The sequence below is a fragment of the Gadus macrocephalus genome, chromosome 14 (assembly GCF_031168955.1).
Source record: "Gadus macrocephalus chromosome 14, ASM3116895v1".
In the NCBI taxonomy this organism is placed as follows: domain Eukaryota; kingdom Metazoa; phylum Chordata; class Actinopteri; order Gadiformes; family Gadidae; genus Gadus; species Gadus macrocephalus.
The window spans coordinates 7,636,492-7,662,906 of NC_082395.1; the positions used below are offsets into that span (position 1 = coordinate 7,636,492).

Genomic DNA, 26,415 nt, shown 5'->3' on the forward strand with positions numbered 1-26,415 from the left:
AATATCGTACTATGCAAAAAAAGAGCAAAGACGGACGGTTCACTTCACTTGACGGAGAAACCGTCACTTTCCTCATATCAGACAACTCGTAACTCTGGATGAAAATAAAGGCTTTCTTTTATTGTCACTCTCCTTTTAAACCTTTAGAAATAACCTCCTAAATCCTTGTTATAACGCTGTGTATAATCCCGGACCGCAACAGCTTGTCGGCATGTTGTTAGTGTGTGAAATTCAGCACAGTATCAGCCGAGTTGACTCTAATTTCCACATTGTTTACTTGCTGACGTTTGTGAATAACAGTGGCTAGTTGGCAGAACTCTTTTTACACACCAGTAGAGTGTTTATTCACCAACAACTGGCCTCATCTCACACCCCCTCTGATGACCCACCCTGGATGATCACCTCTGGCCAACCTCTCATCAGCCTCTCTGACTTCACCTTAGTAACAGAACAGACCGTTTCAGAACTCATCCTCAAAGCCAAAACCACCACCTGTCAGCTCGATCCTCTTCCCACCTCCCTTGTCAAAGCATGTCTTCCGTCCATCTCCCCCATGATCACCAACATAATTAACTCCTCCCTCACTACTGGTACTGTACCCCCCACTCTCAAGCTGGCTGCCATCACTCCCATCCTGAAAAAACCTGGTGCTGACCCAACTGACCTTAACCATTACCGGCCCATCTCCAATCTCCCTTTCATCTCCAAAACACTTGAAAGGGTGGTTGCCGCACAACTACAGTCCCACCTCGACATTAACAATCTCCATGAACCGTTCCAATCTGGCTTCCGTCCAAAACACAGCACTGAAACAGCCCTAGTCAAAATCACCAACGACCTCCTCATTGCAGCCGACTCTGGATTACTCACCATTCTCATCCTCCTCGATCTCAGCGCAGCATTCGACACCATCTCCCACCCTCTGCTCCTTGACCGCCTAGCTGGTATTGGGATCACTGGTGCTGCACTCTCCTGGTTTACATCCTACCTCACCGGCCGTCAACAATTTGTTCAACTAAGCAACCACAAGTCTGGGTGTTCAGGTGTCTCACTGGGTGTCCCCCAGGGGTCAGTCTTGGGTCCACTCCTCTTCACCACTTACCTCCTCCCGCTGGGCACACTCCTCCGTCACCATGGGGTCCATTTTCACTGCTACGCTGACGACACACAGGTCTACATCTCCACCAAACCCACCGCTGCCATCCCCCCCACCTCCCTCATCACGTGCCTGGAAGAGATCCGGAGCTGGTTGAGCAGGAACTTCCTGAAACTCAATGGAAACAAGACCGAGGCCCTGCTCATCGGATCCAAATCCACCCTCACTAAATCACAACACACCCCAGCTCCACTCATAAATATCGATGGATTCCCAGTACCCTTCTCCTCCAAAGTCAAGAGCCTCGGCGTCATCCTGGACAACACCCTCTCATTCGCACCCCATATTCACAACATCACCCGGACTGCATTCTTCCACCTCCGCAACATCGCCAGACTCCGCCCATCACTGACCCAATCCAGCACTGAAATCCTAGTTCACTCATTTGTCACATCACGCATAGACTACTGCAACGCCCTCCTCACCGGACTCCCCACCAAACTCATCAACAGACTGCAGATCATTCAGAACTCAGCCGCCCTGATCATCACCCGCACCAAATCATCTGACCACATCACCCCTGTCCTCATTCAACTTCACTGGCTCCCAGTACACTACCGTATCCAATACAAAACCCTACTCCTCACCTACAAAGCTCTCCACAACCTAGCCCCCAGTTATCTCTGCGACCTCCTCCAAGAATACACTCCCTCCCGCTCCCTCCGCTCAACCTCTGCTGGACAACTATGTATCCCCACATCACGACTCACTACAATGGGTGCCCGGTCATTCAGCTGTTCAGCACCCAGGCTCTGGAACTCCCTCCCCCCACACATAAAACAGTCAGACACCATGACAACCTTCAAGTCACAACTCAAAACTCACCTGTTCAAACTCGCACACAACGTCTAACTGATTTCTATTTTTTTTTTGTCTTGTTTTTGTTTTATTTATTTCTTATTGCTTTTTTTTTTTTTTTTTTTTTAAATGTATGATGACCATATGCTCTGTAAGGTGACCTTGGGTGTCTTGAAAGGCGCCTCTAAATGAAATGTATTATTATTATTATTATTATCAGAGCGGAGCCCTGAATGTTGCGCAGCATTTATTATGACGTCATTATATAGACTCTCTCAGCACCCCCCCCCCCTTGGACTGACTTCCCGCGTCCCTGGTGTTACCCCCTATGTTTTATTCGATACTTTTCAACAGTGTTACACCTTATGGGTTTTTCATGACCACAGATAAAAAACGACAGTTTTTTTTACGTTTCATTTGATAAAAACGAGTGTTACCCCTTGTGTTTTTTTCATGACGACCGATAAAAAACAACAGTGTTACCCCTTATGTTTTTATTCATGACGACCAATAAAAAACAACAGTGTTACCCCTTATGTTTTTTTTCATGACGACCAATAAAAAAAGGAACAGTGTTACCCCATATGTTTTTATTCATGACGACCAATAAAAAACAACAGTGTTACCCCTTATGTTTTCTTTCATGACGACCAATAAAAAACAACAGTGTTACCCCTTATGTTTCCTTTCATGACGACCAATAAAAAACAACAGTGTTACCCCTTATGGTTTTTTTCATGACGACCAAAGAAAAACGACAGTGTTACCCCTTATGTTTCATTTGATAAAAACGACAGTGTTACCCCTCATGTTTCATTTGATAAAAACGACAGTGTTACCCCTTGTGTTTTTTTTCATGACGACCAAAGAAAAACAACAGTGTCACCCCCTATGTTTTATTTGATAAATATCGACAGTGTTTTCCCCTTATATTTATTTCATGACGGCCGATAAAAAACGACAGTGGCACCCCTGTCTACGTTTTTGCAGGGATCGGAAAAAAAAACATAAGGGGTAAGACTGCTGTTTTTTATTGGTCGTCATGAAATAAACATAAGGGGTAACACTGTCGATATTTATCAACTAAAACATAGGGGGTAACACTGTTGTTTTTCTTTGGTCGTCATGAAAAAAACCACAAGGGGTAACACTGTCGTTTTTTATTGGTCGTCATGAAAAAAAACGACAGAGTTACCCTTCATGTTTTTTCCATGTTGACCAATAAAAAACAACAGTGGCACCCCGGTCGACGTTTTTGCAGGGATCGGAACATGAGCTGTTTAGAGTGTTAACCTCTGAACTTAACAAGGCACCATCAAGACACCAGTTAAAGTTATCACAAAGGTTATACTTGACTTTATAATTCGCATGAAATAGAGAAAAGAAACTTCCAACAGAGGTCATCAACCGGACTTGAACCCCGGTCTCCAGTGGGTTCGGCAGAGTGCACCCCACTGCACCACTGAGGCGATGACAATACACAATAATCAATCATCAATAAAGAGGATATACATGACATTAAAATGTATGTGTGTATTTCTATTATTTCCCTAATGGTTTTTTTTCAAGACGACAAATAATAAACAACAGTGTTACCCCTTATGTTTTTTTTCATGACGACCAAAAAAAACGACAGTGTTACCCCCTTTATGTTTTTTTTCATGACGACCAATAAAAAACAACATGGTTACCCCTTATGTTTTTTTTCATGACGACCAATAAAAAACAACAATGTTACCCCTTATGTTTTTTTTCATGACGACCAATAAAAAAAGGAACAGTGTTACCCCTTATGTTTTTTTTCATGACGACCAATAAAAAAAGGAACAGTGTTACCCCATATGTTTTTATTCATGACGACCAATAAAAAACAACAGTGTTACCCCTTATGTTTTCTTTCATGATGACCAATAAAAAACAACAGTGTTACCCCTTATGTTTCCTTTCATGACGACCAATAAAAAACAACAGTGTTACCCCTTATGGTTTTTTTCATGACGACCAAAGAAAAACGACAGTGTTACCCCTTATGTTTCATTTGATAAAAACGACAGTGTTACCCCTCATGTTTCATTTGATAAAAACGACAGTGTTACCCCTTGTGTTTTTTTTCATGACGACCAAAGAAAAACAACAGTGTCACCCCCTATGTTTTATTTGATAAATATCGACAGTGTTTTCCCCTTATATTTATTTCATGACGGCCGATAAAAAACGACAGTGGCACCCCTGTCTACGTTTTTGCAGGGATCGGAAAAAAAAACATAAGGGGTACACTGTCGTTTTTTATTGGTCATCATGAAAAAAAACGACAGAGTTACCCTTCATGTTTTTTCCATGTTGACCAATAAAAAACGACAGTGGCACCCCGGTCGACGTTTTTGCAGGGATCGGAACATGAGCTGTTTAGAGTGTTAACCTCCAAACTTAACAATGCACCATCAAGACACCAGTTAAATTCATCACAAAGGTTATACTTGAATTTATAATTCGCATGAAATAGAGATAAGAAACTTCCAACAGAGGTCAACAACCGGACTTGAACCCCGGTCTCCAGGGGGTTAGGCAGAGTGCACCCCACTGCACCACTGAGGCGATGACAATACATAATAATCAATCATCATTAAAGGGACACTATGTAATATTTTGAGTAATTTATTACCTCAAATCAACATATTCATTCATAAATAAGTCCTCATTGGTGTAAAATTATCTCTGCCAAAAATCGGACTTATCCTCCAGAGCGAAGAATAATTAATATTAATATCAATATGGTTACATAGGACGGGTAAGCTTCATGGAGGCTTCCATTTTCTTCCGGTCTATGAGCTGCCGAGAGGGTCAAAAAGCACTAGGTCGTACAGGAATTGCAAACGCGTTTTCACTCTGAGCCAGCGTGACGGTGGAACAGAGCTTAGTTTAGCGAGACGATTTTACCGGCAAATTTGAACATGCACCGCATTTTTTTGAAAGACCATAGTTATGCCACGCCACAGGAGAAGGAATCATCGTCGCCAAAAAAACGACGATGTGTAAGCATGTATAACATGGTTTTCCATGGCAACGAGATGCGGGGCGCTCCTATGAGCGACTCGTCATTGAAAGGCTACTTTATTACATATTTAATTTACTTTTTCACATTTTTGTCGAGTTTAAATCGTGACAATATTCTTATGACTTATGGATACTGTCAAATGCGTTGGAGGAATTCAAAAGCCATTCTTCATAAAGTTATGGAGGTTTATTCTCTGCTGTGGTCACCACGTATCCAAATCCACCGAGACGCACTTACGCTAGAGCGGACCTTCTGGAGCTTCAACTCGCTTGCTAGACAGTTGATTTATCACCCGAACAACTGGATTTCATACCAACAACTCTGATAAAGAAGACAATACGGAGGAAAAGAAGATCGAGAGGAGGAATTAGGAACAGGATAGGAGACGAGGAAGTAAACTCGTTGCCAGGGCGACTAACTGGCGGCGCGCACAGTCGCAGCGGCCCCTCTTGAGATCTGTGAGATTGAGATTGAATGTTTGAGTGTGAGACGTCCTACGAACGTAGTTTATGACAGGGAAACAATATTAAACATTAGGACATTGAGAGCGAGTAACATCACTGGCATTCGCTGGCATCTGGACATACTACGCAAACACAGGATACTAACGGACACTGTGACACCGTGCCCGCAACTGCCCGGAGGAGGAAGCAGCAGAGACGGGATGGACGTAAACAAACTGAACAGCTTCTTTCAGCTCCTACCCTCCAAGAAACGCTATCGCAGCTTAAGATGCTCCACCACCAGGCTGCGGAACAGCTTCCTACCTCAAGCTGTCAGGATGCTCAATGCACCAGCGTCCCAGATCTTCTCACTGGACTTTATTTATTATTTATTTATTTATTCATCATTGGGACGTTTGTTTGTTTGTTTGTTTGAAATGTATGTTGATCTTGATCCGTGAGAAACGCCTTCTCGTTTTGTTGTTCAATCAACAAAATGACAATAAATTTGATTTGATTTTGATTTGATTCCGTTAGTTACAATGTAAATTGTTGGTACCAAAGGCTATGTCAACTTTTATGTTATCTGACATTTTATGTAATCTGTCATTAAATGACCTACTGTTATTTATCATCTGTATAGTTATTTGTCATGTTGGAAAGTCCACAACTGCTGGAGTCAAGTTCGTTGTCTGTAAGAATGCTTGGTCAATAAACCTGATCTGATTTGTCCATCTAATTTGTCCAGTTGTCCACGAACCTCATCATCACTCGAATGACTCGATGAGGTAGCCTAGTAGGTGTCATGTCACAGCTTCTTGGCACATACTGCCCACCGTAGTTTTTGGACAAGCGAGCACTATTAGTTTGAATGCAATATACAATTGTACCACTAGATGGGAGTAATTTTTACACAGTGTCCCTTTAAAGAGGATATACATGACATTCAAATGTATGTGTGTATTTCTATTATTTCCCTTATTTATTTTTTCAAGACGACAAATAATAAACAACAGTGTTACCCCTTATGTTTTTTTTCATGACGACCAAAAAAAACGACAGTGTTACCCCCTTTATGTTTTTTTTCATGACGACCAATAAAAAACAACAGTGTTACCCCTTATGTTTTTTTTCATGACGGCCGATAAAAAACGACGGAGTTACCCCTCATGTTTTTTCCATGTTGACCAATAAAATACGACAGTGGCACCCCTGTCGACGTTTTTGCAGGGATCGGAACATGAGCTGTTTAGAGTGTTAACCTCCGAACTTAACAATGCACCATCAAGACACCGGTTAAATTCATCACAAAGGTTATACTTGAATTTATAATTCGCATGAAATAGAGATAAGAAACTTCCAACAGAGGTCAACAACCGGACTTGAACCCCGGTCTCCAGGGGGTTAGGCAGAGTGCACCCCACTGCACCACTGAGGCGATGACAATACACTATAATCAATCATCATTAAAGAGGATATACATGACATTCAAATGTATGTGTGTATTTCTATTATTTCCCTTATTTTTTTTTTCAAGACGACAAATAATAAACAACAGTGTTACCCCTTATGTTTTTTTTCATGACGACCAAAAAAAACAACAGTGTTACCCCCTTTATGTTTTTTTTCATGACGACCAATAAAAAACAACAGTGTTACCCCTTATGTTTTTTTTCATGACGGCCGATAAAAAACGACAGAGTTACCCCTCATGTTTTTTCCATGTTGACCAATAAAAATTGACAGTGGCACCCCTGTCAACGTTTTTGCAGGGATCGGAACATGAGCTGTTTAGAGTGTTAACCTCCGAACTTAACAATGCACCATCAAGACACCGGTTAAATTCATCACAAAGGTTATACTTGAATTTATAATTCGCATGAAATAGAGATAAGAAACTTCCAACAGAGGTCAACAACCGGACTTGAACCCCGGTCTCCAGGGGGTTAGGCAGAGTGCACCCCACTGCACCACTGAGGCGATGATAATACACAATAATCAATCATCATTAAAGAGGATATACATGACATTCAAATGTATGTGTGTATTTCTATTATTTCCCTTCTTTTTTTTTTCAAGACCACAAATAATAAACAACAGTGTTACCCCTTATGTTTTTTTTCATGACGACCAAAAAAAACAACAGTGTTACCCCCTTTATGTTTTTTTTCATGACGACCAATAAAAAACAACAGTGTTACCCCTTATGTTTTTTTTCATGACGGCCGATAAAAAACGACAGTTACCCCTCATGTTTTTTCCATGTTGACCAATAAAAAACGACAGTGGCACCCCTGTCGACGTTTTTGCAGGGATCTGAACATGAGCTGTTTAGAGTGTTAACCTCCGAACTTAACAATGCACCATCAAGACACCGGTTAAATTCATCACAAAGGTTATACTTGAATTTATAATTCGCATGAAATAGAGATAAGAAACTTCCAACAGAGTCTCATCAACCGGACTTGAACCCCGGTCTCCAGGGGGTTAGGCAGAGTACACCCCACTGCACCACAGAGGCGATGACAATACACAAAAATCAATCATGATTAAAGAGGATATACATGACATTCAAATGTATGTGTGTATTTCTATTATTTCCCTTATTTTTTTTTTCAACACGACAAATAATAAACAACAGTGTTACCGCTTATGTTTTTTTTCATGACGACCAAAAAAAACAACAGTGTTACCCCCTTTATGTTTTTTTTCATGACGACCAATAAAAAACAACAGTGTTACCCCTTATGTTTTTTTTCATGACGGCCGATAAAAAACGACAGAGTTACCCCTCATGTTTTTTCCATGTTGACCAATAAAAAACAACAGTTGCACCCCTGTCGACGTTTTTGCAGTGATCGGAACATGAGCTGTTTAGAGTGTTAACCTCCGAATTTAACAATGCACCATCAAGACACCGGATAAATTCATCACAAAGGTTATACTTGAATTTATAATTCGCATGAAATAGAGATAAGAAACTTCCAACAGAGGTCATCAACCGGACTTGAACCCCGGTCTCCAGGGGGTTAGGCAGAGTGCACCCCACTGCACCACTGAGGCGATGACAATACACAATAATCAATCATCATTAAAGAGGATATACATGACATTCAAATGTATGTGTGTATTTCTATTATTTCCCTTATTTTTTTTTTCAACACGACAAATAATAAACAACAGTGTTACCCCTTATGTTTTTTTTCATGACGACCAAAAAAAACAACAGTGTTACCCCCTTTATGTTTTTTTTCATGACGACCAATAAAAAACAACAGTGTTACCCCTTACGTCTTTTTCATGACGACCAATAAAAAACGACAGTGTTACCCCTTAGGTTTTTTTTCATGACGACCAATAAAAAACAACAGTGTTACCCCTTATGTTTTTTTTCATGACGACCAATAAAAAACAACAGTGTTACCCAGGGACGCGGGAAGTGGCCCCCCTGGCTGTAACTGCAAGTGAGAAAGTTTTCTGAACAAATCAATACTTTTTTTTTGTTGTATAATTTTATCATACAACATGATTTTTCATTAAATTATTGACATCCACCCTTTTTATGATATTTATCATATTATCGGTACTATGCTGATTTTACATAAGCATGTTGGTGTTCAACATCTGTTGTAGTGAACATTCTAAAACTGGTGTAAAATGTTGCTGCCATATTAATAGACACGTTGAATGTTATCGTTTTGATTCTGGAATCCCGCACGTAAACTGGTTGGCAATAAAAGAGCAAAGACGGGCGGTTCACTTGACGGAGAAATCGTCACCTTCCTCATATCAGACAACTCGTAAGTCTGGATGAAAATTAAGGCTTTCTATTATTGTCACTTTCCTTTGTAAACCTTTAGAAATAACCTCCTGAATCTTTGTTATAACGCTGTGTATAATCCCGGACCGCAACAGCTTGTCGGCATGTTGTCAGTGTGTGAAATTCAGCCCAGTATCAGCCGAGTTGACTCTAATTTCCACATTGTTTATTTGCTAATGTTTGTGAATAACAGTGGCTAGTTGGCAGAACTCTTTTTACACACCAGTAGAGTGTTTATCAGAGCGGATCCCTGAATGTGACGTCACCCCTCATCTCGTCTCTGTAAACAACGGATGTTGCGCAGCATTTATTATGACGTCATTATATAGATTCTCTCTCAGCACCCCCCCCTCGGACTGACTTCCCGCGTCCCTGTCCTATACTTACCTCTTCATCCATCCCTAGCTCCGGTGTTTGCCAAAAAATAACTCCACAATCATGCACTCTACAACAAGGGCTTTACTTGGTACCAAAAGACAGACAACACCTTTGAGATCGGTTAACACAGGAACTATGTGGAGGCTAGGTCAGAATACATCTAGAACCCAGCATGATTGGAAGGTTATACTTCTGCCTGAAATAAACTATGTTTTAGAGCAGGGGACTCAAATTCGCGGCTCGCGGGCCAAATGCGGACCTCTACCTAATTTTATGTGGCCCGTGAGCACTTCAAATGTATTCGATTATTTAATTTTTTTCAAATTCATTGAATAAGAAAATTAAATCATTGAACAGTTTCTACCAATTGTACTGTTGCCGTGTAATCATAATAAAATATGAACATATTAGATTGACTTAACAAGGGTTGTAGTAGGACACCTGTTCCCAACTAGTAGTGTGGTCTGAGGCCTCGGCCCTGGATATGTTGTTATAAAACAAATAAAAATGTGCTTACATATATTTTAAAATGTATGTGTACCAGTATGCAATGTATATTTGTACACTTGAATAAATAATCAAATGGAGAGACGGTTATTCAACAATATCTTACGAAATAAGAGATTGATTGAAATAAATGATAGTCTTGCAACCGGCCCTTTGAGGGGAAACATAATGCTTATGTAGCCCGGGGTGAACATTTGTTTGAGACACCTGTTTTAGAGTATCATCTTGTGGCCCTACCACATGGGATCATTACCCAAAACGTTATGAGGACTGTCGTAAGTTTGGATGCCAATGATGAGAAGTAGAGTCAAGGTAAAGAAGTTTACTAGAGGTATACAAATGTGATGAGACAGACCTCAGGCGATGAGATTTAATATCTCGAGAACCCATCGTCCAATTTTGACGTTTGACCCCTCTGTTGGACAAGCCAAACCATCGAAATTGCACCATAATGTAGCGATATAGACTGTTTAAAGGCTATTACTTCAAATGGGAACCCCTCTTGGTAAGTTAAACCAATGTAAACAAGGACGGATGGGCTCAAAATGCCGCATACACTGGATTATCCACTTATGGTGGTGTTTCGCAATCAAATACAACCTTTATGACAAAAACAACTAAGGTAAGATGTTTATTTTGGTTGTAACCTGAAAAACTTAAGCTTGAAATAGATGTTCTGTTGGAGCCTCGGTTTTCAAAGAATACGTTTGTGTAGTGGGATTATCCGTAGGCTATTAGTTCCTAATGTCCAGATCATAACGGTATATTAAATGGAGTGAAAAAGTGTGCCATTTAAATTTTTTGTATACTTTCATGCCCTGTTCAATCAGCCAATGTTATTGTCAGTAGTCCAGTCACTAAGCTTCATAACTGCCAACATGTGAAAGTTGATAAGCCTTCAAATAAACACCTAATGAACATTAAAGCAGTACAATATTCCTAGCAAAAAGTTGAGATTCCTACACTGTCCAACACGTAAATGGTTGACTTAACCATAGTTATAACAAGGCGTTTCATGATATCAAATGAGCAATGTGGTGTTTTCAGTTAAATTATCTTGTTAAATTAGACTACATGTTGCTTTACTTGACAAAGCTAAACATGTCACATTTGTCTGTACCAATACTGCAACCTAGTGTTAACTCATAAATAACACACATTTATATTGACCGTCAATCATGATATTGTGCAGGAGGTGAAAATAAATAGAGAACGTGGTTTGATTTTTCCCCTTTTTATTTGGAGAAAGTTTACCTTAAAAAAAAAAAAAAGGATTCCACTTAGTCTTCACTTGAACATCACGAGTCAGAAAACAGCAGTGTGCGAGAAACAAAAACCAAATTACCCCATGGAATTAAAAGCTTTGTACAGTATATGGTCATGTTTTCAAAAATAAAAACTGTTAAAAAACAACAAAGCAACAAAAACGCACAAGTCTGAGTGAGTGAGTGAGTGTGAGTTTTCATGGCTGTACAACAACAGAGTCAACAGACAGTAAAGTATACCGTCACACGCATACGAAACAGAACAGGACGTGGAAGATTGCCCTCTGGGACCACGAGTTGAGTGAAGGGCCGTTTTATTTTAACATTCGTGCCAGCGTTCACCGTCTGTAAAGTGTGGTGTTGTCGGCTTCCTCGGTTTAGCGTTTTGTTTCGTCTATCGGATCCTCTTCTGCTGGCGCGAGCGGTAGATGTCGTGCACGGGCGGGGCCACGGCGCCCTTGTCGTCCTCTTCGTCCGAGTCCGCGTTGGGTCTCTTCAGGGACTTGCCGCCGCCCGCGTGGTTCTCCATGGCTCCGTTGCCCTCGCCTCCTGCCGCGTCCGGCAGCCTGCCCGTGATCAGCTCCACCGCCGCGTCCACCGCTGCAGGGGTAGAGGGTTAGAGGTGAGCCGCCATGATTAAACAGGTGACGTATTATACCACCAGCTGTGAGTGTGATTAGCCGTTACAAGCCGTATTGAAAATCAGCCTCTTCTGACATCATAGGTGGGTGTGTACGCCTAGACGTATGACGGACAGATGAGCAACGTTTGCTACAGTCCACTGGGTAGGCTGGTAGACTGCACACATCTAGGTGGGCACGCCCACTTGTGACGTCACAAGCGGCCAATTTTCAAAACAGCTTGTTACATTTAAAACAACCACCAAGTGAGCGGGAGAATAAAGGACATAAAGAGGATAACTTACTCTCAGGAAGTGTGCATCTCCTGAAGGTCTCCATGACTTCATCCACTTGGACGAAGGGACCCTGCGGCGAAACAAGCAGACTCATCAACGATACAATACAACATATGTTCACCCGCTTCGCTATCTCGTTGAGCAACCACCTTAGAGGGAGCCTAAAAGGATCATTGGGTGATTTTTCAACCTGGATCCTATTTTCGCCCATCATTTTGGGTCCAAGTGAATTATGTGGACAACAATCTTTGCACTCGGTCCAGTATTGAACAAGGCGCTGCAGCCGTAATGTGCAATAAAGGGCTGTAACGTAATGCTTTGGGGGCAATAGCGCCCCGTCAATGTAGGACCTCTATAGGTGCTTGTTTTTGCCAATGATTGAATCGGATTATGTTCTATAAAATTGGAGAAAAAAAAACTTTTGCTTGATTTGGTTTCGAAAGTTTATGATGAGAATTTTCGCTAGTAAATGTTCCTATGTCATTACAGTCTCAATCCACCTTCAGCCAAATCTTTAAGGTAAACCCAAGGTACACATTCTGCGTCCAACCCAACAAACCTTTGCCTGCAAGGGTCTCTAGTGTTTCATCATGAAAACCAGACTCAAAAGAGAGATCAAGCGAAAGGCAAAGAAAAAAGTTGAATTACTCTCTAAGGATACTTTCCATAATGTCAGACAATTATAACAAATGCAGCCATTTTTCGCGGATTACGACTGCAGCCTTTTTGTTGCAATACTGGACCAGTTTCCAAACTACTTGTCCGCACTGGCTGGCAAAGTGTCGTACTCACAGAGAAGCAGCTGGGTGGAGGCAGGAGCTTCATGAGGAGCACAGCCGCCGGAGGAACGGGGAACACCCCTCCTGGGACAGGGTGCAGCCCCGGAGCTGCGGAGAAGAAGATCAGAGGAGCTTAAAATAAAAAAGATCAGTTTTCAATGGAAGGGAATCAAGGTGGACTTTGTGGGGCGACATGATCAGAATACAATTTGACATGCTCCGTAGTGTTGTGATTGAGCGTCGTGCACTATGCTAATGACGCGCTTACTGCCGACGAGCCAACGATGAGCTGACCGGGGCAACAAGAACTGCGATAGGAATTTATCCCTGACATGCATGAAGGACTTTCACTGTGAGGATGTATTTCCCCTTTTCAACAACTTAAGGGTGGTGGACTGGATAGCGAAGGGGTTACGTACGGGTGAGGTGCCTGGGCTGGAAGGGGATCATCTGATTGGTGTCGGGCTTGGGGTACTCGGGTTTGCGATCCGCCTCGTCCTTCTGGGCGGGCGTTGAGGGGGTCACCACCGCCTCCTGGAGCAGCGCTGCGTATTTTGCACGGGACACGTCCTTGGGACGAAGCAAGCGTTATTAACACACGGTCATCGAAAAAAGCCGGTGCCTACAGTCGAAGACGCAGGAGAACTTCTCTAGATGCGTCGGTCGCAGCCTGGCTCTTTTGCACACCTTGTATCCCAGGGCTTTGAGTTCACTGCCGGAGCAAGGATAGAGGTCCATGAACTTGTAGCGGTCGACCAGCAAGGCCGTCTCTTTGCCCTCGTACTCGTCCTTGAAGGCTGTGAAACGCCTGCGCTCCACCTTCAGAATACTGGCCAGGTCTCCGATGTTGCTCTCGAAGGCCAGGAAGCGAGCCCAGATCTCTCTGGAAGGGGAGCGACGGACAACGAAGAGCGGGGACGTCACGATCAACACATGGTTTTCACACAGGAACATTGGATTTACATTTCCCAGGAAATTGTTGTGAGAAAAAAAAATTCCTACCCTGATTTCTCGGGTGACATGCTTCCTGAGGTGAGCACTCTTTCAAACAGAACCCGAGTGTTGTTGTCCTCTAGAAGGGAAGGTCACACAGAATAACAAGTCAAACACAAACAACAGGGACAAAATGCTGAGCCCTCTGTCTACAACAGAGTCAATGGGGGAAAGTGCTGCAATGCCAACAGAACCTACCGTTGAGATGGGAGAGATAATCGATATAGGCCAGAATGTACTCCGGGATGTCACCGTATTTCTTCAGACCAAGTTCAAATATCTTGAAGGCCACAGATTTATCCTTTAATGGAAGACACAAGGTAAAACACAGAGTTACAGAGAATAACTTAAAACGCAACGACTGACCCACTGCAAGGCCGCATGCGAGCGGGGACTTTTTGACTGCTTTGCAGCAGGACGTCCCTTCGGACTTCCCGGTCTCTTCTTCACCTTGCTACAGTAGTACTCCATGAGGGCCGCGGTCACGTAGACGTGGTGCCTCGTGCGGAGGTCCTCCCGGGCCTTCTTGAAGATGGTCCGGCCCATCTTGATGCCCTCCGCCCTCCTGGCGAACTTCATGTACTGGATGTACACCAGCGTGGGGTCGATGTCCTCGATGCCCAGCAGGCGGTTGTAGATGCTGTGGACCTTCTCGTGTTTCATGCGACTCTGATGGGCGAGAACACGTCAACGTGAGCAAAGTGAGAGGGACGGTCTGTGTCTACGTGCTCTGCCACCCGGGCGGTCGCCGACACCCACCTCCTCGTAGTCGGCGAAGGAGAAGTACAGCAGCATGTTCTTCTTGAGCAGGGTGCCGATGGCTCGCTCGTAGATGTTGGCCGCCTCGTCGCTGAACAGCTTGGCATTGTTCATGTCCTACCGAGTCAATCGCAGAGAGTCAAATCTTGAATTTCTTTTGTCCAAACAACCCCATAATAGATAAAGGGTTGGCGATTGGCCTGCTGGACATCCGTCAGAACAAGAGGAGGGAGGGGGGGAGGGGGGGGGGGGGGGGGTGCACGACATCTACCGCTCGCGCCAGCAGAAGAGGATTCGATAGACGAAACAAAACGCTAAACCGAGGAAGCCGACAACACAACACTTTACAGACGGAGCAGATAAAAGCTTTGGTGGTGGTCTCTCACCCCTTTCTCTGCGAGCAGTTTGCTGGACTGCTCCAGGTACTGTGCGGCCTCGTACCAGACGTCAGGGTGGTGGCCCAGCACCAGAAGGCACTGCTCATAGGCAAACATCACTGCATGAGGGGAACAGGAGAACAATCAGAGGACCACATCTATCGAGACCGACCGTTGTAATACCCTCGTGTTGGATAAGATCCTGGTGGCTTTTTTTATAGAACGAAATGACAATATCTATCATTATCTTTTCAGATGTACCTACTGTTCCAATCTATCTTTTGTATTTATGCACACACACTTATCAACCATTTAGCAGGCAATGTTAAACAACGCAACCTGCCCTTTATAGACCGGACATTTGGGTTTGAACACAGAGCCTTTTGGTGGTCATTACGCTACCCTGCCCTATGTCACATCAACCAGAGGCTGGACCGCAGATGGGGCTGGCAGCGGGCCAATCACCTCTCTTTGTGATGAGGGTCTGGTCTTCTGTGCGCAGCGGGTTGCTCTTCTCCCACTGGATGTACTTCTTCCACATCTCCACCTGCTGCGCCTCCTGTGGAGAGTTCTGAGGGGGCACAGAGGGAGCGTTCCGATCCAGCCCCTTCATCACGGTCTCGTATTCCTGGAGGATACACAGCCGTTGATGTTACAACAATGGACGACGGCGGAGACGACGCAGCTACAGCAGATTGGTCATGGGACTGCATTCCGGTTGCGTTGGAGGTCCAACTGCTACACCTCACCTTTGCCACCCTCCTGGCGTTCATGTAGTCCCTGCTGCGATCCTCAATCATCTTCTTGGCCAGGTGTATGTTGATGCCCTGGTTATAAAGCACAAAAGGTCAGAGGTCATTTTGATTCAGGCCACTGCCCATAATCCATCTGAGGCTCTAGTAATATGTTTGGATATCGGTTCAGGCCGAGCTGCGGGTCGAGAAAGCCTGAATGCGCGCGTGTGTGTGTGTGTCCCTCACCTCCTCATATTTGCTGTAATCCCTCCAGAGCTGCTCGATGTTTATCATGGGATTGACACAGCCCCTCTGGTACACCCGCCGCACCGCTGTGATCCTCTGGTTTTCCGCATATGAACCCACCGCCTCGCTGTTAACACATGAACAACGTTAACCATGGCTGGAATTCGAAAACGTATGATGGGGCCGACTGAGCAATGAAAAATGCCAAGTGAACATTTGAGAGATTACACAGAAAATGTGTTTTCTCTAAATGTACTTACACTCCTTTGAGGAAGTTGATATAGTCCACCCATATCTGTAGGAGAAGGTCATTGTTTACCAGTTAGTCAATTATTTTGACTTGCCAGTATCTTTTTACGATACATGCACCACATTAATGCACAGGTAGGGGTCATCATCATGCTCAAGGATGCCTAGTTAGTGTGGACATTGGGGTTTAAAGCCAGAACTTTTAGGCTGGGATTCAAACACCCTACTAACTAGACTGAAAATTCTTCAACAACGTGCACCATTAGGTCATAGTTCTTAGCAAAAGATTCTTACCTGGTAGGACATGATTTCCATGCCAATTTTATCAAGGGCAAAGTCATATGCTTGGGCCATCTTCTCCCTAGAGCAAACCAAACAAAGTACCATGTTATAAATATTATTGAATATCGGTTGAAGGGGCCTTCCTTCCTACACCATGAAACGGAGCATCAGCTGGGACCCTCACTTGTAGCTTGGCAGCTTTCCTTTGGTTTCCCGTACATAGGCCAGGTAGCACTTCCAAAGATCGATGTGCAGGACTTTCATCAGACATCTCTGAAACAGCTGGAGAGCGGAGAAACAACACGTACAAGAGACTTACACCATGAGAAGGGATCGTTGTGTTTATGTTCGATGACTTCATGTGACAGAATGTATAATTTATCAACAGCATTATAATTTCTCCTTTGTCCACGCTTTGACTACAGGAACTGATACCCTAAAGGAAAACACCCCTTGATTAATTGGTTTTCCCCTATCCATTAATAAAGGTTATAATGCAATTGAGAAAATGTAATTTGTATAAATAGCTACCGTCGGTAGACCGTAGGCTTTGATATAGTTCAGTCATTACAAAGCTGAAATTAATACAATTTCTATCTTCGGTTTTCAATGTAAAATTATACAATTAGAGCTAAGGATATATTATGTTTATCATTTGGATACATTTGTCTGACCAATTTTGAATTCCATTGTTTAAGCAAACATGCAACTTAATATGTTGTCATATGTGTGTATAGAAGGAGGCCCATTTGTATATAAAAATGTTTTTTTAAATAATTCTGGATTAAAACATTTCATACAGGTTTTGCCATTTGTGTAAGATAATGCAAGTGATCCAACAGATCCAGTCAAAATACAGGACGTTTATTCTCAATGATTCCAACACATGGAAAGAAATAACAATCGACTCCATTCATAATAGTGCAATTAAAGTACAGGTTATTTATACAGCTACTATTGAAATCAAACAAACTTGAGTTTGGTTTAATTATTTTTGTACATGGTTGATTTACATAGGAAAATTTGATTAGATGGATGCAGTGATTGAAGAAAAGGAAAAGCAATCATTGTGACCTAGGCGTCATGGGATTTAAAATGACGGTTGATTGACTTACCTTTTCTACCTTGTCATAGTTTTTTGCCTTGATCTGCAAATAAGAGTGTAGATGTAATGTTAATTCAGCCAGTCTCTCCAGAAATCATGTATCATAATGTACACATGCAAGTCACCACTTGTAAACACAAACAAACCCTCTAAGATCAACAAAGTGAATTTCACACAAGAATGACAAGCTACAATTTCAAGTTCAGGGTTTATTATATTTGGTAGTTATTGCACAATGCCCACAAACATACCCGTAAAGGAGGAAAGAAAATAAATATTATGCCTCCTTATGATAAAGCATGTACAAAACGCTATTCCAGCTAGTTCAGAGGTAACTGCTAAAATGAGGTTGAACTCAGAACAACATGGTGGCCTTGATCTAGGATAAAAAAATCTGGCCAGCTCCGGAACATAAATACTTCTGCATAAATACACTACTTCTGTCTTCTGCAGTCGACGCAAAAATGGGTTTAGCCAGAATCATCAACTTGTATCACAATGTGCCAAAATCGGCCAACAAGCCACTAAACACCTAGTCAAACCAAATGAGCTGAAAATGAAACATTGTAACTAAAAAAAGTTAGGCGTGAAGGCAAACCAATATTACACAAATTGCAAGTTATGAACCGAAGATTGATGACTTATGGAGGAAAGACCATAACAGCCGGCAGGAGCAGCCCATCCACATTAGTTTGATTCCCTTTACAAAATTAAATGGAAACATATCAGAACTGGAGCATTAATAATATGCCAGTTACATCTGAATGTCGAAACGGCATTTGACAGATCTGCAACTGTTCTTTGAATAGTTGCAGTCATTCTAATGCCGACAACCCCCTCTACAGTGATCAGGATAAACACTCAAAAAGGCTGCATATAAAATCATAGCTGGAAAGCAAGGTTTCTAGAATGCTGTGTGTATAACATTCACGGGTAAGGAAAAAGCCCTCCCTATCACGGTAAAAGCATTTTGATAAGCAAATCTCAATCACCAAATAAATCTATCAAAAATGCATTGTAGCTGCTTTTGATTTGGTTGGGAATGCTAGCTTCAACTTGGAAATGACTAAATGTGACCCAGTTTGTCATGTGCCTGCACAAGGCCAGTCTATTTCACAGCAGCGCATCTAGGTGAAAGAACAGCAGCCAAGCAGAAGGGATAGACCAGGAGAGAAAATGTATGTCAAATGGATGTGTGTCAAATCAATGAAACAGCCAATGTAGTATAACTTAATTAAAAAAAAGACAAAGATGCAATAATTCACAATGCACGTTTTTCTATTGTCATTTTTCTTTTCGTATTTTATTACATAGTATGTTCTTAAAATCATCCTCTTGACATGGTAGCACTAAACCGCCTTGCAGAAACAAGAGCCATAAGCGGTGGCACTGAAAAACAAACTGGGTTAGAATAAAACCCCAAACCACAAGAGAAGGAAACGGAATAGTCACTAACCACCCAAACCGAGAACGCAATTGCTTGGGGGAAAAAAAAAAAAATCCATCCATTAAGTTATTTTTAAATCAACTGTTTGTCTGTTCTGCAATACTCCAAATGACCCTGCAAAATAAATGGCTGCTTGATAATAGCTAAAAATAGATGATCCCTCTCTCGCACTCATACGGCAGTGATTGGATGCAAAATACTGTAGTATAAAATTTGAATGGCTCTACCAAGATGAGAAATTGTTGGGACTTCCCTATAAGTAATGACAAGTTCAACAACTCTTCCTTGTGGCATGGAGGAAGGCATAACAAACTTGGATCATCACCATTAGGGGTTGAGGAAGGATAGGGGAAGAAAGTAATCCGAGAATATATATCCCATGGGCCATTTAGAATACCTCATTAAGAAACAATGAGTTCACCTCACCAGGCATCTTAAGAAGAATTGTTGAGAATTACTTTGCATGTTGACACACCCAATTCCTCCTGGGGTGTAGGTGCAAGGATTTGCCCAATGCATGTTGTATTAACCCAAAGTAACCGAACAAACAGAGCAATAGAAGCAGCCCACAAAGAAATCTGATAGATGGGGCAAACCATAGGAAAAAAAAAAAATCCTCTTTGGATTATCCTACCTTTAAAATCATCCAGCCTTTTAAAAACTAACCTCAAACATGTTAAAGAAAATTGAAATTGCCAAAAAAAAAAAAAAGGAGTGGTTATATGCCTTGCTCTGTGTAGGAGTTGGATTATTTTAATAATTATGGGGAGCCTAACTCAATGGGTTAGTTTCTCATAATTTAAGTTAAAAGGGGCATGACCGTAACGTAGCCAAACATACTTACCAAAATGCAATTACCCTATTTAGTCACATATTTTTAGTCACAATATTGGAATGTATACAGGTTAACAATTCCTTCTTTTTCTTTTATATACCGATTTGGTTTGGGTAACAATTTGCATAGCCTGGACCAGGGTGTGGCTACCACTGAATAGTAATTTAAATGAACCCATCCTACTCGTCATTTGTTCTGGTCTCTTGAGCAAACTATTTGAAATCTGTGTCGTACCATATAAAAAAATAAACTGAAGGGCTTCATGATGGGACTTAAAATGTTTGCATTGAATCCAGCGAACTGTAAAAACTGATCGTCTTAAAGCTGCTGCTGCTACATGAAATCAAAAAATATTATAGCTTAGGGAAAGATGTAGGGTGGTAAATGGTTAATTCTTCAAAGGGGGATTACTCAAGGGGTGGGATAAACATGTTGGTCACACAACACCTGCCGTTTTATAATGTATTTGTTTAAAACAAAAATGACTCCAAAGAAATGACACAGGAGGCAATAAATTGACACGACAAGTGAATAAAAGGCTAATGCACTCCAATACCATTAAAATTATTTTAATACCGTTGCAGATCAAACATGCAACAAATGCATTTTACCCCATTTGAAAACGGCGCATAATGTATTACTATATTTGAATTCTGGAAACAAAAGCAGTATTTTCTGAAAAAGAAAATGTTGGAGCCACCCATTTTTATAGCCACAATCCTTAAATTAATTGTAATGCTCATATTAGTCACTTTTAACACATCACAGCTAGTAGGTTTACCAGTTAATAAGCAAAATAAATTACCTTATTCTATTAGTAAATCAAAATCGTATATCAATTTAAGAATTGTGGCTTTAAATACCTTCTTATTTACGTGTGAAAGTCACATTGTTGATCATGTCAGAATACCAAGCCATTCACACAAAGTTGTAAAAATGAAAGTGTATTAACCTCTGCTTCAATGAATAGCTTCCAGAATCTGCCAGAACTGGGGAACTGGGTGACAAGTCGCTCATATGTCTTCCTGGCTTTATCTATGGGCTGGTTCTACAGGAGGAAAGTGTATTGACATTGGAACTAGGTTAAACTTACCCAATCACTCGGAGGTGGAATAGATGCAATGTTAAAACACTTCATCACCATGAAAATTTATAGCACCCTTTTTTCCCCTCCCACCCGCCCCAAAACCAAATGAATTAAACCCGGGAGTGCAACCCTGTGTCACTAAACCTGTGCTTCTCGAATCAGAATGCTCCATGCGTCAAGGTCATATGGGTTTTCTTCCAACTTCTTCTCTGCCTTCTTCACCTTCTCCGGAACATAGTCTCCTGCTCCCTGCAAGAGAAAATGGAAAGAGAGATTATGTTTTTTGTTGGTACCAAACTAGGGCCAAGCACGCTCTGATTGGAGTGTTTGGTCGTTGCAGCCAATTCCGTCTGTGGCCCAACTAGTCTATAAACAAGGCTGCAAAAACAATCCTATAGTTAGGCCAAGTACTTGGATTACAGGGGACGGCCTAATGACCGGACCCTGTGGATTTCAGCGCGACAGCCATGCAAATCTCAACATGCTTCTTTGAGACAATAGGCTTCATCATGGGACTGCAATCTGGTCAATCTTTAAATTAGTGTTACAACGTAGATGGTACGATGAGTCTGACTTAACAGGTCTTCCAGGGCCCACATTACACTTGCAGCCATGTCCATGAAAGAGTGAAAATGACCCGACATACAGATCAATGGTTAAATACGAAAAGGGCATGGGAACAAGATGCCGAGTGGCTGTTAAATATGCTCACGTTACATTATTTGCTATACATCCAGCCTTGCCGAATCATCATTAGTTACACCGAAGATGTTGAGGGACAGTCAGTCCAGTTATTGGTTTACATTTCGACGGAAGGGTTCGACATATACAACCAGGGTTAGACCCCGTGAATAATTGCCAAATCGCAAACATTGTGTTGCATAGAAAGTAACTAACTATTCATCGATGAGAAAAACAATTGAGATTGACATTTCGACTTTGATTGAAGGGTACAAATGATCCATCAAGTGTTTACTACCACCAGCAAATATGAACAATGTGTGTTGTTTGCTTGTACGCTAGCAATACAGAGGCCTCGTTGACTGCAGTGCAAGCGAGGCACTAGCATGGCTAAGCTAAGTCATGCTAGCCTTAGAGTTGATCAAGAGTAAGGAACTGAACGTTTGTATACGACATACCTGATCAGCTGCTCCTTCGGCGGACATGGCTGAGTCTATGATCTAATATAATGGCAACTTGATTCAAACACAATATACAGGGCTTTACGAAATGTTTAAAACTGTAGCATAGCTCAAAACGGGCACAAGTCAGTTGCCCGCAGAGCGCGCCTGGTCGTCCTCTCAAAATGGCGTGGTCTGGACTTCCTTTTACCATGGATGTATCCAAGTGATTTATTATAAGAAGGTTATTATAACAACCACATAGTCACAGCATGTTGCCTGAATCCCATTAAAATAAAAACAATAAATAAAGACATTTTTTATTCAATTATTATCAATTATTATAACCAAGCCAACTTGTTGATAAATGTGGAGGCGTAAATAGTCGGACATTCTTAGTAAAATGATACAAAAGTGCCACTCTTCGCAATAGTTATTAACATTGAGTTAATTTGCTGCGTATGATTTAGCCATGTAGACTTTAAAACTGCGGAAATTGAAAAAGCATGTTTATCTAGAATGATGAACTTAAAAACTCAATTTATTAATTATTGAAATGCGATTATTATCATATTATCCTAGTCCGTCAAATACAAATTACCAGATTTTTGGAATTTGTATTTAATTGTCAATACACAGTTTACATAAATACTAATTTACTCTTATCTGTCAACAGAGGGAGACAAATGATAGCGTCATCCGCCGTGATTTGCGTTTGCGCTTGTGTTGTTAAGACTAAAGCAACAGAACATGAAGGAGAGTTTATCTTACACCTAATACTGCTGTTAATACAAATAGCCTAGCAGTACTAATAATAAACCGAAAAATATTTTTTATTCTAATAATGATGAGAAAATGTTGTTGGGCTATTGTTTTGCTGTATGAAATTAATGCAATTATCCTGAAGGTGCCAACAACTGGACTTCGGGGGACACCACAGGTGACAAATAGCCAACATATCATTCAAATATTTAAAGAAGACTTGCTCAATTTCGAAAGCTAGTTTGGTGCAGATGTTGTGAAACATGGTGAATGGCGAGCCTTCGGGGTGTCTTTGGATGCAAGGATCATAACCATGTCAGTAGGTCTATAAGTAGGCCTAACGCATGTGTGAAATGGATCTTTGCCTTTTCTCAGACCCTAAATGCTGGCCAAGGTAACATGATGGTGCATAGGTTTGGCATTCCTAGCATTGATAATGCTATAAACGGGTGGGTTCACGTGAATCCACCAGTTGCCATGCAAGCTGACCAAAGCAAGTGGAACTCTGGCGGTTGGCTCAGCAAATGTCAACAAACAGTTGTCTGCAGAAAGATTAGGTTACTGCTGACCACTGTTATTGGTCTTCTCAGACACTGGGGGATTATGGTTGCCTTTATGTGAGAGCTGGCTGACAACAGACTTTCAGGCCCAATCAAACATTTTTTTTCCTACAGGCTACCATCTCTGTTGATAAAAATAACATAAATCGCACTTCGTAATTTGTTCGAAGCGTCAATATTTCCCTTTTTTGTTCTTAAATGTATATTTATGAATGGGTCAATGTTTAATGCGTTGTTGTATTTCTGTGATGTTTTGGTTACAAATTCTGAGCCACAAAAGCAATTCAAACACCCATATAGCCTACACTGCATTGAATTTATTTCCTTATTCTATTATTATAATATCCATTTTTCCTTTAGAACGCTCTAACTTAACCCTCGTCACTCATTATGTAGCCTCGATTTACAATCTCTCTGTAAATTAGGATATATTGTTTTTACTTTAAATAAAACCGAAACTATGTATTTTTATATTCTTAGACAAACTGTTGTAATCAAAATGTAATCTGTATTTTCTACTGTTTGATATAGAAATGTAGGCTTTGAAAGCACGATTACTCCTCTATTCGATTGCTCTGGTCTGCCCTATGCCGTCAAAGAATCACAAACACTTCGCACGCAGTCGCGAGAGAAAAGGGACATGTTGGAAACTGACAGACCCGCGTAACCGTTCGTTTGGGGGGTGCCGCACACCCTTTCAGAGATGGGCTACTTTGCCCTAAGACGCATGAAAATGAACTGAAGAGTGAAGCTACTATCTGGGCAATGTGTGGTTTGAATGGACATTCATATGTATGAGTTATTTGAAGTTTAAAATGTGGGCGATGGTGGTGTTATCGAGAGCCAGCTCTCCCTTCCCTTCGTCTAGGACAAGATGGCAGCAATGCAGGCACACTGTGCATGGTATGGCTTCATAAGTCCATAACATGTTCAGAAAAGACCTGGATTATACCCATTGGGACTCTATGTGAAGGTGAGTTTGAAACAAATGTTTTTAAGGATAAGGCTAATCATCAAGGTTTAATGGAAGCTCTACTGTAAAGTTGTAACAAAGTTGGCTGCTGCACAACGTTAGCTTGATAAGATTACAACTGGACATTGCATTTCGTTATGTGAGTTGAGATAACTTTGTTTCAAAGAACCACTTCCACTTCTTTCTGTCTGGAAGGTATTTCTAAAAGAAAAAAAATAATAAAAAAATGTTTAAAGTCGTGAACGGTTGTATTCTGAACTGGTCGTTAGTTGTTTATCACCTGACTGAGTTATGTTATAAGAACAATAATAGCAGCACATTGTTATTAGGCTATTATATCAGGACAATTTTTACAACATTAACGATATATACGATTATAATATACTTTCTTAATTCATTTTGATCCATGCATCCCAATAGATCACATTAAAACGCTGGAATTGTAATTAAACATCCTAGCACATGTTATAAAGATACGATACAGTTTTGCGTTGTTGTACTTCTTGTACATTGATATGCGTCATGTTACAAATGGGAAGATCTTAAGTCGTTGTTATGGAGAGGCGAATATAATCCTTGACTCTCTGTATGAATAATAAGTGAGCTGGGGCTCATCTTCTACTTGACAATAACACTAACTTACGTCCGCTATCGTCACAGCTATTCCGTGAATTGATCCGCTTAACTTCCAAATGTCTAATGTTCACCCAAAGAGGCATTCTCTAAAACGATACTTTTCACGATACTTCCAGTGGTCCTAGTTGTATCGTTTTAATGTTTTAAGCGACTCTCACGTATCTAACACTGTTGCTTAAAAAAAGTAACACAAACTCCACAGTTAAGCCTTGCATTAATTACTCGTTTTAAGGACTGTACCAATTCATCAAAGTACGAAAGTACAAGTTGTTGTAATGTGGTTGGGCTTTTGTTTATTTTCGTCCTATCCAAATTAATACCTTGAGGGTAGCGTTTGTTGGGTTTGTTTTCACATGAGAGAGGTAATGGAACAGTGTGTCTATTTCGGAGGATTGTTTGAGTGAGGCCCTCTCCCATCTGTTCAACACGTGTTATATGATAAACCTCAACATCGCCACAAAAAGTCTTAATTTCTATGCTAGACAGATCAACCGAAGCCGAAGCCAGAATAGATATAACAAGTTTAGTAGAGCAACGTTCATTTATTTTTTATTTAGAATGCATGAAGTGTATTTCAAATGTACAATATACCAGTTTTAAGGTCATTTTTTATTTAGTTTATTTTACGATTTGATTGTTGATTATTCAACAGTAAGGCAATTCAATACCGATAGGATAATTTTCCACATGTAGCATCTTTTATTGAGGGTTCAGCAGAACCTTAGCTACCCTAAAGCATCTAACATATGGTTAGTACTTGGCCACTCGATATATCCTACCAGGTATGCCTTGGCGTGAGTGAAGCCCTTCGAAATCAGAGATGTGTCATAAGTTCACTGTGAATACATGTAGTCACATGTACCCTATGCAATTATAGACACTGAAACAATGCAACTATTGCATGTTAGAGCTAATGGCCGTGGCTAAAAGTTAATGGAGAACAAATGTAATTCTGCATTGCTTCACTTACAGTCTGTCCGGGCCAACTGCGCAGCATTACATTGTTATAACATTAGACAGTGTAGACACGCATTTAAGTGCTTAAAGGTCCCATGACATGCTATTTCATGTATTCTTTAATATAGGTATTAGTGGGCAACTAACACAGTATTCAAAGACGTTCCCTAAATTC

General features: G+C 41.3%; 2 protein-coding genes and 1 long non-coding RNA gene across 11 annotated transcripts in view; 1 reads left to right on the forward strand and 2 right to left on the reverse strand.

The window, feature by feature from the left end:
- Positions 1-11,380: 11,380 nt before the first annotated feature.
- On the reverse strand, positions 11,381-22,559 carry cstf3 (cleavage stimulation factor, 3' pre-RNA, subunit 3). Its single transcript, XM_060070914.1, has 20 exons — positions 22,371-22,559; positions 21,376-21,480; positions 21,097-21,192; positions 17,873-17,905; positions 16,942-17,039; positions 16,770-16,836; positions 16,487-16,521; positions 16,227-16,353; positions 15,996-16,073; positions 15,712-15,874; positions 15,256-15,365; positions 14,870-14,986; positions 14,561-14,779; positions 14,309-14,411; positions 14,120-14,189; positions 13,805-14,000; positions 13,537-13,687; positions 13,131-13,225; positions 12,348-12,408; positions 11,381-12,022 (listed from the first exon to the last, which is right to left on the reverse strand). The coding sequence occupies exons 1-20, from the start codon at positions 22,395-22,397 to the stop codon at positions 11,817-11,819; spliced, it is 2,157 nt and encodes a 718-aa protein (XP_059926897.1). The 5' UTR covers positions 22,398-22,559; the 3' UTR covers positions 11,381-11,816.
- A 1,712-nt stretch (positions 22,560-24,271) lies between these two features.
- hipk3b (homeodomain interacting protein kinase 3b) overlaps positions 24,272-26,415 on the forward strand; it is a 40,418-nt gene continuing 38,274 nt past the window's right edge. For 5 of the 9 annotated variants that reach the window (XM_060071507.1, XM_060071506.1, XM_060071510.1 and 2 more), the window contains exon 1: positions 24,273-24,647. Coding sequence is in view for 8 of the 9 variants with exons in the window: in XM_060071506.1 (XP_059927489.1) it covers positions 24,575-24,647 (73 nt within the window). In the remaining variant the exon portion in view is untranslated. Of the gene's footprint in view, positions 24,648-26,415 lie in introns of all 9 variants that reach the window. The other 4 variants (XM_060071504.1, XM_060071509.1, XM_060071505.1 and 1 more) reach the window with 1 other exon arrangement.
- LOC132472073 (uncharacterized) lies at positions 24,338-25,589 on the reverse strand. The gene is made up of 2 exons (XR_009528977.1): positions 25,148-25,589; positions 24,338-24,848 (listed from the first exon to the last, which is right to left on the reverse strand). It is a non-coding gene; the product is annotated as an uncharacterized LOC132472073 (long non-coding RNA).

Bases quoted from the DNA above. Each gene is read 5' to 3' on its own strand.
- cstf3 (XM_060070914.1), bottom strand. From the start codon at position 22,397: ATGTCCGCCGAAGGAGCAGCTGATCAG. The intron at 14,987-15,255 runs GTGAGAGACCAC...TTGACTCGGTAG, and splicing joins AACTGCTCGCAGAGAAAGGG to GACATGAACAATGCCAAGCT. The intron at 12,409-13,130 runs GTGAGTACGACA...GTTTCGCCGCAG, and splicing joins CTCCACCCAGCTGCTTCTCT to GGTCCCTTCGTCCAAGTGGA.